The sequence below is a fragment of the Bos mutus genome, chromosome 16, assembly GCF_027580195.1.
Source record: "Bos mutus isolate GX-2022 chromosome 16, NWIPB_WYAK_1.1, whole genome shotgun sequence".
NCBI lineage: Eukaryota > Metazoa > Chordata > Mammalia > Artiodactyla > Bovidae > Bos > Bos mutus.
The window spans coordinates 36,551,569-36,566,623 of record NC_091632.1 but is presented as its reverse complement, the minus strand read 5'-3'; the positions used below and the strand labels follow the sequence as shown (position 1 = coordinate 36,566,623).

Below are 15,055 nucleotides of genomic sequence, written 5' to 3'. Positions count from 1 at the left end.
CCCCCTGCCGTGGGGCAGCTCAGAAGCAGAGGCAGAGGCCGGCCTCCGGCTGCAGCCCCATCCCTTCCACCAGAGCATGAAACGGCCCAGGAACTCGGCCGTGGAGGGGGAGTGGAGACCTGGACATTGGGGAACCAAGGAATGTTCTTGGCTCCCTTCTGGGCCTTTTACATTTTGTCTTGTTTTCTGGGAAACAAATGGAAAAAATATCCCCGTTCCCACATTTTTGGAGGCTGATTTGTATAAACAGACCAGACCCGATAACTTTCAGAGTAAACAGAGAAACTGTCCGAAGTCGGGCCCTGGGGCCTGGGCCGAGGGCAGGGGGGTGACGGAGCCCTTCTGGTCCTGCCGGGGCTGCTCCACGTCCTTAAGGGCCTTAATGATGATAACTTCATGCCTGTGAGGGTCCTGCTCGAGCACCTTCCGCCTGACCTCCCATGATACCTGCCCCCAATCCCATCTTGGGCCTGGGGGGTTGGCTGGACCGGTGGTGGGAGTCCCCCCTTAGCCCTTGTGCCCCCTCCCTTCACTGGGTTCCCCAAAGCTCCCCAAAGCCTGAAGTTCCTTCGTCCTCCACGGAGCCAGTGGCAAGGAAGCGGTCTCCCATTCTGAAGGCCATCTCTCCTGCCGGGTGGGGTCTGCTCTGCACCCCCTGCCCACTAGAGGCAAGTACTTTGTGAGAACTGGCAGCCTCACCTGACCCTGAGCCACCTTTGCACCGGGGGCGCACTGAGCAGCCAAGAGCTGAGCCTGCCTCTCAGAGAACAGGAGAGGCCTGGGGGAGGGGAGCCCAGTGGTGGGCAGCCCAAGCCAACCACCCACTCTTGACCTGCCCCTGTGACCTTCTCCTAGAGGGGACCACCTGCTGACCCTGAAACCCAGAGCAGGTGAGGCCTGTCTGACTGTTTCTGGGCGACCCAATCTTGGTTTCCATGGTTGCCCTGGAAATCACAGATGGGGAGGGGGTTGACTGGCCCTGGGAAGGAATCCTTGACCCTCGGGGAGCTCTCCCCTGGGAAAAACTTGTGAGCAGCTCAGTGTTCTCAGACGCATGCTCTGAAGCGAAGAAAGTGCGTCCGAGGAGGATACGTGCTGTGTGCTTCCAGCCAGCGACATTTGGGAAAAGGCAAAACCGTGGAGGCAGCACAAAGATGGGTGGCTGCCGGGATCTGGGGGAGGGGAAGGCCAGGTGGAGCACAGAGGGCGTTCAGGACAGTAAAGCTCCTCCATACTTTGCTGTCATAGTGGATCCATGACCCCATGCATCTGTCAAACCCACAGGACATCCAGCAGCAAGAGTGCTGCTCGTGCAAACTGCCAGTGTTAGTTAATAATGACATCTCGGTACGGGTCCATGTACTGCAACAAATGTAGACACAAACGTGGGATGTTAGCGATAAAGTCGTGTGCACCGGGGAGATGAGATTACAGAGAACGCTCTGTGCTTTCTGCTCAGTTTTTCCAAAAACGTGAAACTGCTCTAAGAAATAAAATCTATTAACTCCAAACAAAAGATGAAGAAAGAGCCCAGCCTTCTGGACCTTGGGGACTGGCCTTGCCTGACCCCGTCCTGAGAATGCCCCCCTCTCCTTGGAGGGGCTGGAGCCTCAATTTCTTTCTGTGCTTTATTTGGGTTTTCTTGGCATATTGCTTAGTGCACCTTCAGAAGCCTCACTTACTTTGTCCCCTGAGGACGGGCTCCACGGTTTCTGGTTCCCTGTCTGGTCCCCTCTTTCCTTAAGAGCCACTGGTTTGTAATTGTCATTGTTATAGACATCTGGAAGTTGAACTGAGGGATCAAGCGTCCAGGGTCCCAGTGCTGTCCATCTAAAGCCTCTGAGCAAGAGGGACCCTTTCTGTCGCAAGGCCAGTTTCTCCATCAAACAGAATAAACCTCATACTAGAATGCAGTGGTCTTACAGTGATGGTCGAGACTGAGGTTCCTTTAGGGAACGAGTAGCTGGGCCCGCTGACTGTCCCCTTCATGGTCATGTGTGAGGCCCACAGAGCTCCTGCTTCGCCTGCTGGCGCCCAGGCGCTGGCTTTGGACGGAGTTGGTTTCATTGCAGATCTTCCAGGTGCAGCAGTGATGGGCTGAGAGGCACAGGAGGTTTTCTAAGGTGTTCAGCTTTAGAAGGAAGTGAGAAGGGAGACTGAGGAGTCACGTGTGTGTTTATTACCAATTTTTGTTCAGTTGCTAAGTTGTATCTGACTCTTTGCAACCTCATGGACTGCAGCACGCCAGGCTCCTCTGTCCTTCACTATCTCCCAGAGTTTGCTCAAACTCATGTCCATTGAGTCCGTGACGCCGTCTAGTTACCTCATTCTCTGTTGCCCCTTTTCCTCTGGCCCTCAATCTTTCCCAGCATCAGGGTCTTTTCCAGTGAGTCATGCGAGGGTGACGATGTCTGTTACTGAGTCCAAGCTCACCCTGCTCGCTGAACGATAGGCCAGTGGATCCAAGAGGTGAGATGTTGAGGCAAAGAAGAGACTTTAACTGGGGAGAGATGGCAGGCTGGCACCTCAAAATAACCATCTTATTGAGGTCTGGATGCCAGGTTCTTTTATAGATCAGAGAGAAAAAAGCAAGGAGGAACTAAGGTCAAAAGGCAGAACAGAGGGAGATGCAGTGGGGAAGTAAAGTGAAAGGGTCTTCAGGCTTGCAAAACATCTCTGAGGGAATGGCCAGCCCTAGAAGGGGTGTGTTAACCTCTTCTGCTCACAGATGGGCAGGGACAGACTCTCTCTCCCTGAGCTGAAGAAAGGCACTTTAGTTTATAGTCACGCGGGCTTCCTCCCTGCAACAGGTCCAGAGAGACAGAGAAAGAGGAGAGGGGGTTGCAGGGGACTGCTTCCCACCCCAAGGCTGAGCCACCGCCACGGAGGGGCCCTGGACCAGCTTGGTTGCTGTCCGGGTGAGGGTGGGCAGGACCTGTGTGTCCTTCAGACCGTGCACAGCGTCCAGATGAGAAAGCCTCGCTTTAGCCAAGCCAGACAATAAATCCTGGACCTCCAGAGGCAGCAGAGCAGCGTGGTGGTGGTGGTGGTGGTGGGGACGGTCACCTCGCAGAGCGTCTGTCCTGTGCAGGAGAGGACCCCATGGAACTCCTTAGATGGCAGACTCTCCACGAGCCGGCAGACAGGCCTTGGTGCTCAGGGATTATCCCTGGAGCAGGAGGTACATGGCTTCTGTTTCTCCTGCATCTGCCCCAGCAGTGCCCCTTGGGGAGACCCAGGGGTTCCTCAGAGCCTGAGTAGCATTGGCCCTGGGGACACTGCTTCTAGGAAGCCTCCCAGGCTTTCCTGTCTGTGCCCCCTTCTGCTTGCCCGCTTAGGTCCCATCTCCTTGAGTCCTGGAAGTCTTTCTGCCCGGCTGGCAGGGCCCTGCAAGCAGAGATGCTGTGTCCTCCTGTAGGGTTGGCCGTTGGCAGATGCTTGTGGGAGGGGAGTGAGTGATGAGGGGGCGTGTCAGCCCTCTGGTGAGTGCTGAGCTGGGGTGGGGGCTTATGGGAATTGCACTGGAATGTTCTGGCTGCCCCGGCTGGCGGACTTCTGAACTACACGAGAGAGATAACCACCCGGCCAGGTGGGCCCTGGCCCGGCGGTGGGTTTGCTTACAGAGTGGCTTCTCTCAGTTTGGGGGGCGCCTCCCGGGATGGCCCAACTGGGCGAGATGCCCCCTCCCCGGGCCAAGGGCAAGCTACAGCCTAGAGCAGCATGAAGCACTTTCTCTAACAAAATGGTTTTCATTTTTTTTCCATTTTAAAGGTGATGCTTGCCCGATGACTTAGTTTTCATCTGCTGCAGTGATTGACAGCCCAGACTTAGGGGAGTAAGACACACGTGTATCATCTCACTCTTCTGAGCTCACAAGTCCCTGAACTAAAGTTCAGTGCTGGGCAGGACGGGTTCGTCCTGGAGGCTCTGAGGGCACCTGAGTTCCTTAGCTCATGGCCCCTTCCTTCACGTTCAAGGCCAGCAACGAGGCACCCGCCTGCCCCTGCTTCCCACGGCCTCAGCTCTCTCCAGGCTCTCGCTCTGGCCTTGCTCGTCCACTCATGCTGACCCTGGGATGCCACTGGACCCGCCCGCGTCCTGCAGACACTCCCCCACTGTAAGATAGGCTGATTGGCACCCGTCATTCCACTTTGCCCTCTGGGGATCCGGAGATGGGGCATGGACACCTTGGGGGCCCTGATTTTATTGGCCGGAGTAACTAAAGATTAAACAGAAAAGAACAATGGCAGCCTTGCCAGCCACCCGCAGCAGGCCTGGGGCCTTCTGTAATGTTTTCGCACCCGGGAGCATCTGCATGGTTTATGTGGACTTTCCTCAGGTCGTCGTTACTGGGATGTCCCCTGCTCTAACGGGCCGCCTCTCTGGACCGTCTAGGTTTGGGAAGGTTCCTGTGCAGTAGGTGTTCCTCTCAAGCGTCCTCTGTGGGGCTGCAGGCTGATCCATGGCGGGATGACGTGCTGCCTTCCTGACGGGCCCCGAGCTGCGGAGAGGGCAGTGCCGGGGAACCTGTTGTGAGTGTTGGATGGAGGCAGCGGGCGTCTTGTCTTTGCGGGAATTTCTCCCACCCCACTCACTCTTGCTCCGAGAGGAGATAACTGTATGAGTTTAATCCCATGAGACAGCTTTGGATCTCCCAGTTACCATGGCAACCTTGTAAAGTATGTGTGACATTTTCTGCCCCCGGTTGCTCCTGGTAGGGAATGGGGTCCTCTTTGGACCAGGGTTATGGGCCATCTGGTCTTGCTACCCATACTGGGAACTCTTGGTAGGGTGGGGGGACTGAACATGGACTCATAGGGTGGCCCGTTGGCACGGCCAAAATTGGTGCCCAGACCAGGGAGGCTGCTCCCTCCATGACAGGCTGAGGCAACCTGGCTCCGCTGGCCACAGACCACTTCCAGCTGGTTCCCTGGACCGCTGGGGTCCTGTCCTTCTGAGTGGGAGGCCCAGGGCAGTGGTGGGACAGCTTTTTGAGGTGGGGTCTTGTTTCAGGCAGTTTGCACATTACCGGTGTTAGAAGGGTGCCAAGCAGGTCCTCTGTGGTAACTGTTCCCTCCGCCAGGGGAAGGGGCGGGTCTGGTTTTGGCAGTGGGCTGGGATCCCCACCCCACCTGGCAGTCTCTCCCCCAGGAGCCAGGAGCCCAGAAGGGAATGTGGTTAGGGAGCTTCTGGGACAAGCTGAGGCGGGTGCCTGGCCCAGCTGTGCTGAGCTGGGGGAGGCGGGAGGAAGTGGAGGGGATTCTGTGCAGCCCTCTGAGGCCTCTGCATTTTTGTAAAGGGCCCAGGGGCCACTAGAACGAGCAGGAGTCCAGCCTCTGTTGTCGAGGGCCTGGGTCTCAGACAAGGCCCTGGGGCTATGCAACTTCGAACTTTCATTTCTGACCCAAATGGAATTAAAAATGCTGATGAGGCTCAGTCCTCTCGGAGGGGGTCCGCTGGATCCCCTGGCTTTGCGTCCTTCTCCCGTTTTAGGAATGAGGACTCCAGGGCCCAGAAGAGTTTTGTGGTGGGTCGTGTTCACCCAGTGGCTGAGATGCCGAGCCAGCCCAGACCCCCACCATGTCCTGGGGACCCCCGGCCTGTTCTGGGTGCCACCCACCCAGCTTCTGACTGAGAGGGTTGGAGGGTGAAGGGAGGCCCCCTTCCTGCACTGCTGTCCAGGCCTGGGTCTGGGTGTGGGAGCGATGCGGCTCTGACCCGCGGAACCCTGGCTGGTGGAAGAGGCAAGGGGACACCCACCCCTCAGGCCTCATGAGGCAGGGTGGGCCCAGTGACACCTGTTTTAGCTCCAGTGACACTGATGTCAGACTTGTGGCCCCAGAGCCAAGCGAGGACACATGTCTGTTGTTTAAGCCACAAGCTCTGTGGTCCTTTGTCGCGGTAGCCAAGACACTCTGCCAGCACCTCTGACGGTGGCCCGACACCCTGGGGCTCTGGCCTGGCTCCTGGTGAATTTCCCCTTCCCCTGGGTCAGAGCGAAGGCCCGGCCTGCAGCGCTGCCCCCAGCCCACTGTGGATCCCTCCTCCTTGGCCCTCCTGGCTTTCCCAGCCTGGCACCACTGGGAGCCACCTTCTCCCCCACGGGCTGGTGGTGAGGGCCGAGCCCAGCCTTGTGTTCATCACTGCTCTGTGTATCCCCTGTGGCATCTGCCCCCCAAGGCTGGCTCAGAGCCCCGCAGGGGTCTTGCCTCACCTGTCTCAGGAGCCAGAACCCCTGCCCACGACACAGAGTAGGTGCCTGGGAAGGGGGTCTCTGTGCTGGGGCAGGGTGCACATGCTCCAAGGCAGGTCCAGACCTGTGCAGACCGGGGCGCTGAGCAGACATGTCAGCCCCAGAGCAAGCTTGCTCAGGGAGCCCCACTTGTCCCCTGCCCACTGTGTGGAGGGGCTGGTGGGACATGGGGTGGGGGTAGCATCCTTAGGGAGAGAGACTTGGTGGGTCCGGGCAGTGCATCCTGCCCTAGGAGGGGGCTCCCCATGCCGGTCCATCTGTGCTGGTCACGGGGATGCCCTGGACACTCCTCTTCCTTCAGGGGGGCCAGGAAGGTAAGGAGCCGCCTACCCCTGCCTGGGGAGTTGCCTTTCTAGGCCCCTTGGAGCTCAGGGCTGCCCCCCACCCCCACCTCCAGCTCCTCTGTCTCTGTTCCTGTAGCCCCATGTTGCCGACTCTGGCCCAGCTGATTCTCATCACTCGTCCCAACTGAGATTTTGGGAGCAGCCCTGGCCTGTCGGGTGACACCTGGCTGTAGGCAGGGAGGATTTTCTTGGCCTCCTCGGCAGGCAAGGCCTTGTAAATCCTGGCTCCGACAGGTAGCCTGCAGCCTGGGTGGGCGGTGGGGGTGAGGGCTGACTGTCACACAGAGCCGGCGAGCCAAGGCCTGGCCAGGTCCCCGCCTGGTGGGCTGGGTGGCCTCCCCTTGTGTGGTCTTGGCCTCTGTTCTCAGGGTGAAACTTCCTTATCCTCACAGGTTGGGTGGGGGTCCCTTGGCCATGCCCTGCCCTGGAACCACGTGCCTTGTCTGACCTGCTTCACACCTGAGGGGCTCCCAGGCCCACCATCGGCCTCAGACCAGGCCAGGTTTGTCCCAGAAGGGACCACGTTCCCTCTCGGGTTCCTGGCTCCTGGGAAAGAGACTGCCAGGTGGCTGTTTGAGTTCACTTCATCTTTACTTTGCCCTACCTGGAGAGCCCCAGCCCTGCACTCAGGCTGCTGGCGGATGGGCTGGGGGGTGTAGAGGGCATCTCTCTCGGGCGGTGGGCCCCTCTCATTCCCCTGGGAGATTGGGGCCTGTGCTTCTCAATCTGCATCCCTTGGTCGCCAGGTCTGCTGAAAGGTCAAGAGCTTCCGAGCCCTCGTCCAGCCTGGGTGGCTGCTGCGGCTTAGGGCCTTTGTAGAGTTGCTGCCGCCGGAGGGAGGGCCCTGTGCTGGGGCCAGCGCTGTCCAGGGGCTGGGGCCTGGGCCCCCGTTCCTGCTGTAGCAAATCCCTGGAGATGTGTGTGCAGCGTGGGGGCTGGTTTGAGGAGCGCTTTTTGGGGTGAAATCTGTGTAACACAAGATCGACCCCTTTGCAGCATGCAGGTCAGTGTCATCGAGCACACTCACAGTGCTGTGCTCCTGCCTCCTGCATTGCCCTGTGGACGGGGCGGTGAGAAGAATCGAGAGCCAGCTTTGGGTGTCAGCGTCCACACCCCACGCTCACCAGAGGCCTGGTGTGGGGGCCAGAGGCCTCTCCGAGCTGCTGCCTCGCTCCAGAAATGGGAGGAAACTCAGTTTCCCCGGACCCCACACCCCCTCCCTCGGGTTGGGGGTGCTCCTGGGCTGATCATCTAAGAAGCCAGGGTTTCAGGGCGCCTGCCTCCTAAGCACTTACTGACACTTCCTGGAGCAGAACGCCCTCTGCCAGTGACCAGATGGGCCTTGGCCACAGCTCCAGGCCAGGGCTTGACCTTCGACCTCCTGACTTGCCTGGGCTCAGTCCACCCCTTCGACAAGCTGGAGCATCAGCCTATCAGGTGACCAGGCCACTGGGCTTTCAGGGCACACCCCACCCCCAGACTGGCTTTGTGAGCAAGAAGGGTGGTCGGTCCCTGGATGGTTTTCTGGGCTGTGTCATCATCCCTGCACCATTCCAGTCTGTGTCTGACAGCCGGGAGCTGGGATGGGCTGGCCAGCTGAGTCACTTTCAGGGAGGGTGGGGGCTGCAGGGAGTAGCTGTTGGAATCTGTTTCACAACAGTGGTGTTGGAGAAGACTCTTGAGAGTCCCTTGGACAGCAAGGAGGTCAAGCCAGTTCAATCTTAAAGGAAATGAGTCTTGAATATTAATTGGAAGGACTGATATTGAAGCTGAAGCTCCAATCCTTTGGTCACCTGATGTGAAGAGCTAACTCCTTGGAAAAGACCCTGATGCTGGGAAAGATTGAAGGCAGGAAGAGAAGGGGGCAACAGAGGATGAGATGGTTGGATGACATGAGTTTGAGCACACTCTGGGAGATAGTGAAGGATAGGGAACCATGGTGTGCTGCAGTCCATGGGGTCATAGAGTCGGACACGAGTTACTGACTGAACAACAACAACAATGCCCTGCAAGCTGATAGATCATTCTGGAAGCAGGAGGATTGTGCTGCAGCTGACCTGGGCCAGGACTCCCCAGGGTCAGCTCCCAGAAATCCCAGGCAGCCCCAGTCTCCACACGGAGGCCTGGAACCCCACACGCCCCAGTCTTGGGTCAGGAAGGAAAGGTGGGGTGGGGTGCCTCTCTGTCTCTCCTTCCTGGCCCCTCTGCTGCTTGTCTCCCCGGGGTTTCAGCTGAGGCCCAGCTGCTGGCCTGCTGAAGTTCCCCACCCCAACCTGGAGACTGGCCTGGGTGGGGGTCATTGCTGGCCCTCCCTTGGCAGGGCTACTGACTGTCCTGGGGTACCCACAGGACCCACAGCTGCCCCCACAACCCTGGACTGCCCCCAAGCTGAAAGATCTGCTATTTATTTTGGTTTCTGAATCATCCATACTGATTCATACAGGATTTAGGAAGTCTCACTCAAAGAATATTCAAAGTATGAATGTGTTAGTTGTGTCCGACTCTTTCCAGCCCCATGGACTGCAGCCCATCAGGCTCCTCTGTCCACAGGGATTCTCCAGGCAAGAATACTGGAGTGGGTTGCCATGCCCTCCTTCAGGGGATCTTCCCAACCCAGGGATCAAACCCAGGTCTCCTGCATTGCAGGCAGATTCGTTACCGTCTGAGCCACCAGGGAAACCCCCCAAAATGTTCAAACTACTGTACAATTGTGCTCATTTCACATGCTAGCAAAGTAATGCTCAAAATCCTTCAAGCTAGGCTTCAGCAGTACGTGAATCAAGAACTTCTAGATGTACAAGCTGGATTTAGAAAAGGCAGAGGAACCAGAGATCAAATTGCCAACATCTGTTGGATCATAGAAAAAGCAAGGGAATTCCAGGAAAAAAACATACTTCTCCTTCATTGACTACACTAATGCCTTTGACCATGCGGATCACAACAAACAATGGAAAATGCTTAAAGAGATGGGAATACCAGACCACCTTACCTGTCTCCTAAGAAACCTGTATGTGAGTAAAGAAGCGATAGTTAGAACTGGACATAGAACAATGGGCTGGTTCAAAATTGAGTAAGGAGTACATCAAGACTATATATTGTTACTCTGGTTATTTAACTTATATGCAGAGTACCTTGTGCGAAATGCCAGGCTGGACGACTCACAAGCTGGAATCAAGATTGCCGGTAGAAATATCAACAACCTCAGATATGCAGATGATACCACTCTAATGGCAGAAAGTGAAGAGGAACCAAAGAGCCTCTTGAGAGTAAAAGAGGAGAATGAAAAAGCTGGCTTAAAACTCAACATCCTTCAATTAAAAATAAATTTATTTTAAAAAGTGAAAAAAAACCCTCAGCATTCAAAAAACTAAGATGCTGACATCCAGACTCATCACTGCACGGCAAATAGATGGGGAAAAAGTAGAAACAACAACAGAGTTTATTTTCTTGGGCTCCAAAATCACTGTGGACAGTGACTGCATCCATGAAATTAAAAGACGCTTGCTCCTTGAAGAAAAGCTATTACAAATCTAAACATCATATTAAAAAGCAGAGACGTCACTTTGCTGACAAAGGTTCGTCTAGTCAAAGTATGGTTTTTCCGGTAGCCACGTACGAATGTGAAAGTCAAACAACAAAGAAGGCTGAGCACCGAAGAATCGATGCTTTCAAACTGTGGTGCTGGAGAAGACTTGAGAGTCCCTTGGACAGCACAGAGTTCAAACCAGTCTATCCTAAAGGAAATCAACCATGAATATTCATTGGAAGGACTGATTCTGAAGCTGAAGCTCCAATACTTTGGTCACCTGAAGCAAGGAGCCAACTAATTGGAAAAGACCCTAATGCTGGAAAAGATTGAGGGCAGGAGGAGAAGAGAGTAACAGAGGGTGAGATCGTTGGATGGCATCACCGATTCAGTGGACATGAGTTTCAGCAAACTCTGGGAGATAGTGAAGGACAGGGAAGCCTGGCATGCTGCAGTTCATGGGATGGCAGAATTGGACGTGGCTTAGTGGCTGAACAACAAAGCAACCCCTTCCCCCCAGGTACCCAGGAGGCACAGGAGGTGGGGGGCACCTATCTTTACAAGTTCATTGCACTGCTGTGTGGGCTAGATGCTGGAGTTATGGCAAGGAGCCAACAAGGTCAAGGCACCGTGCCCTTGAGGCGTGGGTCCCGAGGGGCTGAGGGTACGGCGGATGCTGTGAACTAAAAGCATGGCCTGTGGCTGCTGGGGGAGTCAAACAAGTGCCCATTCCTCTCCCCCACCCCCACCACCCCAGCAGGGACTTGAACCTGATGTGCAGTCTGGGTGGTCCTCCAAGCTCTCCCCTGCCCTGACTGGTGGGTCCCTTTCCTCTGTATCTCCCCCTCTCCCCAGTTCCAGCCGTGTACAGGGCAGATGCTTAGCAGAGGGGAGCCTGCTGAACCTGCCTAGCCCCTCCCTGGCCCTGGGCAGGGTCACCTCCTTCTCAGTCCGCGTTGCCATTGCCTGGGGACAGTGCACAGGGAGGGCCAGCCCCCTGCCTGCTCTGCTTCTCTCCAGGAGGCCCTGGGGGTGATGCCTGTGCAGTAGTCACAAGGCATCCTGTGGCCCCCTTCCTGCCAGCCTTGGCTGGGCCCTAGAACCCCGACTCTAGGGGGGCCCAGCCCCTACACTGAGGCCGGCACGGTCCAGCTGCGAGCAGATTCAGGGGCTGAGCAGCCTTCCCAGTGCAGAGACACAAGGGACTCAGCTCGGTGAGGCGGTGGAGGTGGATGCTCAGCTGAGCTGAGGTGCCTGGCAGGGAGATGCTGGGGGCAGGGGGCAGTAAGGGCCATTCAAACCTGGTTGGGCACCTGTAGGATGGCATCCAGATGCGGCTAGAGGGACACAGCAGGTGCCATTGTGAGTTCCAGACCCTGAGCGTCAGCACACAGGCCCTTTCCGTGGGTGTGGGAGTCTTGGAGGCTCCAGGTCACATTGTCCTGGTCACCAGCATCCACAGGGTCAGGGCAGGGTGCAGGAAGGCAGCTATAAGGCTGACTCCACCCTGGCGGCAGTGCCCAGCCCCTGGGGACCCTGCCATGTCAGCAGCTGCCAGAGGGCGTCTGCCCTTTATTTGCAGCCCCGTCTGGCTGGCCTCTGCCCTGCTAGCTGCCTGGCTACACAGCCCGAGTATCAAGGTGGGCCCTGGTGGGGAGGGGTCTTGCACCTGGCTGCTGCCCGCCTGAGAGCCTGGCCCCTGCGCCATCTCCCCAGGCTAGTCTGGTGGGGAGACCCTGGGCACCCAAGCTCTGACCCCCGGGCTGGGCTGAGCGTGGACTGGCCCTGCGTAACTCTCTAGGAATTCCCAGAAAATTCCCAGTGTTAACCCCGCAGGCTGGGGCTCAGGGTGACATTCCAGTGCCGCCTTTCCCGTGGGACCTTGGCCGCCCCTGCAGCCTGAACTTGGCTCGGGGTCTCCCAGGGACCCTCCCAAGGACATGCCAGTGGAGAGGGGAGCTGAAGACGTCGGTGGCTTGGGCTTGGGCTTGGGGACTGCAGCCCAGGCTGGTCTGGGCCTTGAGCCTCCAGGCGGGGGTGGCATTTCCAGCAACTGCTCCTTGTGGGCTGTCCTGGCATCTGGCCGTCCATGGCTTGTGGCTCCTGGGGGTCTCCGCTTGCCTCTGGGTCACATTCCCTATGAGATTGGGGGACCCCCCGCCTTTGATGTTGGGGTGCTGGGAGGACAGAGCTGGGCCCCCTCAGACCTCGGGCTTGCCGCACAGCAGGGGGCTGGGGGCGGGCATAAGGGCCTGGGCCCCTTGTCACCCTATGCCCAAGAGGTGTTCTGGAAAACGAGGCACCCGAGTCCCCCGGGCCCCGGCTGGGTCTGTGGGGCCACGGTGCCACCAGCCCCTCGTGGGCATCCTGGGCACCCCCGGCCACATTCCTTGTGGCAGGGGAAGTGCTACCATCCTGCACCCACAAAGGCTGAGCAGAGGACAGGGGAGCTGTGGGCAGCGTGGCCTCGTCGGTGGGGTCTCCGCCTGCTCTGCCCTCCATGCCAGAGCCCAGTGGCATTCCCCTACTCCCCAGGCCTGACTCACATGCCACAGGGTCCCAGCAGACAGAGTGGGGGAGACCTAGGCGGGGATGGGGGCGCATGGAGCCCACTGCCAGGTCTCAAGCAGCTGTGGGGTGACAGTGGGGGCCTCTTCCTGGCCTCCATGCTGGGGGATGCCTGGTTTCTCTGGCAAACCCACAGCTGGACAGAACACAGGGGCCATTCTCGGGGGGACGCAGGCAAGCGAGGATGGCTCCTTAGGGAGCAGGGCCCATCCTGTGCCGAGCTGTCCCCAAGGGACACTCCTGCCAGGTCACACTGGGACACCACAGGACCACAGGTGCTGGGCATGGGGAGGGACCTGGTTGGCGGCGCGGCCCCCCAGCTGCTGGATTGACTCGGCGGGTCCCTCTCTCCTGAGGCCTGTCTGGAGGGGTGAGGTTTGCCCATCTCTGCCGGGCCTCGTCCTCCAGTGTTGTGGGGTCCTGAGCTTCCTCCTGCCCCTGTGCTGGGCTCACCCGCGTCTCCCCCTCGCAGATGTGAATGAGTGTGCCACTGGCAACGCAGGCTGTGAGGGTGAGTGTCACAACACCGTGGGGGGCTTCTACTGCCGCTGCCCGCCTGGCCGCCAGCTGCAGGGAGACAGCAAGACCTGCCGAGGTAGGTCCCCGGCCCGGCCCCGTGCCCCCGCCCGGGTGTGGCCTAAGCATCCCTGCCCTGACTGCTCCTGGGCTGCCTCCTCCCCACCCCTGGGCTGCTCTGCTGAGGGCCCTGGAGTGGCGCCCAGCTCCCTGGGGTCCTCCCTGCCCGACTGCTCCCCGCACCTTTGGGGAATCCACGTTTCCCCCAAAACGAGCCTCGGTGGGTCAGAGAGCCTGATGTGGGTGGAGGGCACCCTGGGTGCCGTGTTGGGGAGGGAGATTGCTCTGCTCCCGGGTAGGGAGAGGCAGGTGGTGGGTCGGAGATGCAGCTGGGGAGGGTGGGCGGGCAGTTCGCAGGCCCGAGTATAGCTGCATGGCCCCTGAGAGGGTCAGAGGGCAGGCTGTGTGCCTGGGCAGCATGGGGACGCTGGGGGGCACCCTACCCCTGCAAGGGCTTGCTGAGCCCAGTCTGGAAGTGGTCACCAGCTCTGGGCCTGTCACAGCTCTCTGCCATCACTGGCAGGCTGTCAGCAAAACCAAGAACAGACAGAAGGAAATTTCCTGGATTTAGGGAGAGAGGAACAGATTAGCTTAGCATTGAGGCTGGGAGAAGGCAAGGGGTGGGGTGGAGGACATGCTCTCCCTCCTTGTCCCCCACACTCCCACACCTGCGCTCCCCCACCAGGCCCCTGACCCCAGGACCCGGTTGGCTGCTTGGTCCCTGAGTTCATACAGTGTGGGGGCTGGCGGGCATCTGTGTTCCCTCCCCTGAGTCATGTCAGACAGCCGCTGTCATCCCCCATCTCTCCGAACTTCTTTTCCCGACCAGAACGCTGTCTTTGGTTCTGCCAGAGACCAGCTGTGAGCCATCCCTCAGGGTAGGGGTGGTGGCAGGATCACAGCCCACTGGACTGGGGATCTGGGAACCGGGGGGAGTCTGCCCTGGCTGGGGTGTTTTGCAAACTGTTCTGGTTTCCAGCATGTCTTCATTGGAGGGGAGAAGGGTGGAGGCAGCAGAGAGGTGGCTGACCTGTCACTCACAGCCCAGGACCTGAGGACCTTGTGCTTGTTGGGTGACAGGAGCACAGACCTGTCACAGACAGAACCAGTACCAGACAGAACCAGACCATGTCACCCACCTGCGTCCCGGTTTCCCCTTCTGTGAATGGAGCCCCGCTGGGCTGGCAGGACCTTCCACGGCCCGCAGTCCCACCCCAGGGCACACTGAATGCAGGTGGAGTTGGGGGTGGGAAGGAGTGCCCCTTCCTGGCCCCGTGTCTGCTCTCCTGCCAGTGCCCCCTGAAGTGGGGGTGGCTGCCCTGATGTCGGGAAGGCATCAGGGGCCTAAAACCTGCCAGGCCCTTGGCAGTCTCTCCAGGAGCTCAGCCCCCTTCACCCACTCTCAGCCTCCTGGTCTCCATGAGCTCCAGGGATGCCGGCACACAAGACAGAGCAGCCCCCAGCATGTGCTCCCGCACGGGGGTCTCCTGGCCTTCCACCCACTGCAGGTGCCCCGGGGTGAGGGTCCTGCTCCTGCCACCACTGCCGCTGGCGCACTGCCGACCTCGCAGCCTCTCTGAGCGTTTCCAGCTCTGTGGCCTACAGATAGGGCTGGACACGGGTTTCCCGTCCCTGACCCTTCTGGCCCTCAGTCCCCAGAGTCTGCGGGTGTGCAACCCAGCCCCTTGTCAGTGCCCAGGAAGCTCCGGGCCAGGGCCTGGGGGGCATGTTGGGGCTGCCCCAGGGCTGGGCGTCTTCTGACGTGTGCTCCAGGCCGCTCCGTGCTGA

At 58.7% G+C, this 15,055-nt stretch overlaps 1 protein-coding gene across 3 annotated transcripts in view; it reads left to right on the top strand.

The window, feature by feature from the left end:
- The window catches only part of MEGF6 (multiple EGF like domains 6), a 106,779-nt gene that overhangs the window by 34,964 nt on the left and 56,760 nt on the right, over nucleotides 1-15,055 (top strand). For 2 of the 3 annotated variants that reach the window (XM_070385092.1, XM_070385095.1), the window contains exon 5: nucleotides 13,164-13,286. The exons of the other annotated variant lie outside the window; for it this stretch is intronic. In XM_070385092.1, coding sequence (XP_070241193.1) covers nucleotides 13,164-13,286 — 123 coding nt within the window. The remainder of the gene's footprint in view (nucleotides 1-13,163; nucleotides 13,287-15,055) is intronic. 3 annotated transcript variants of the gene reach the window in all.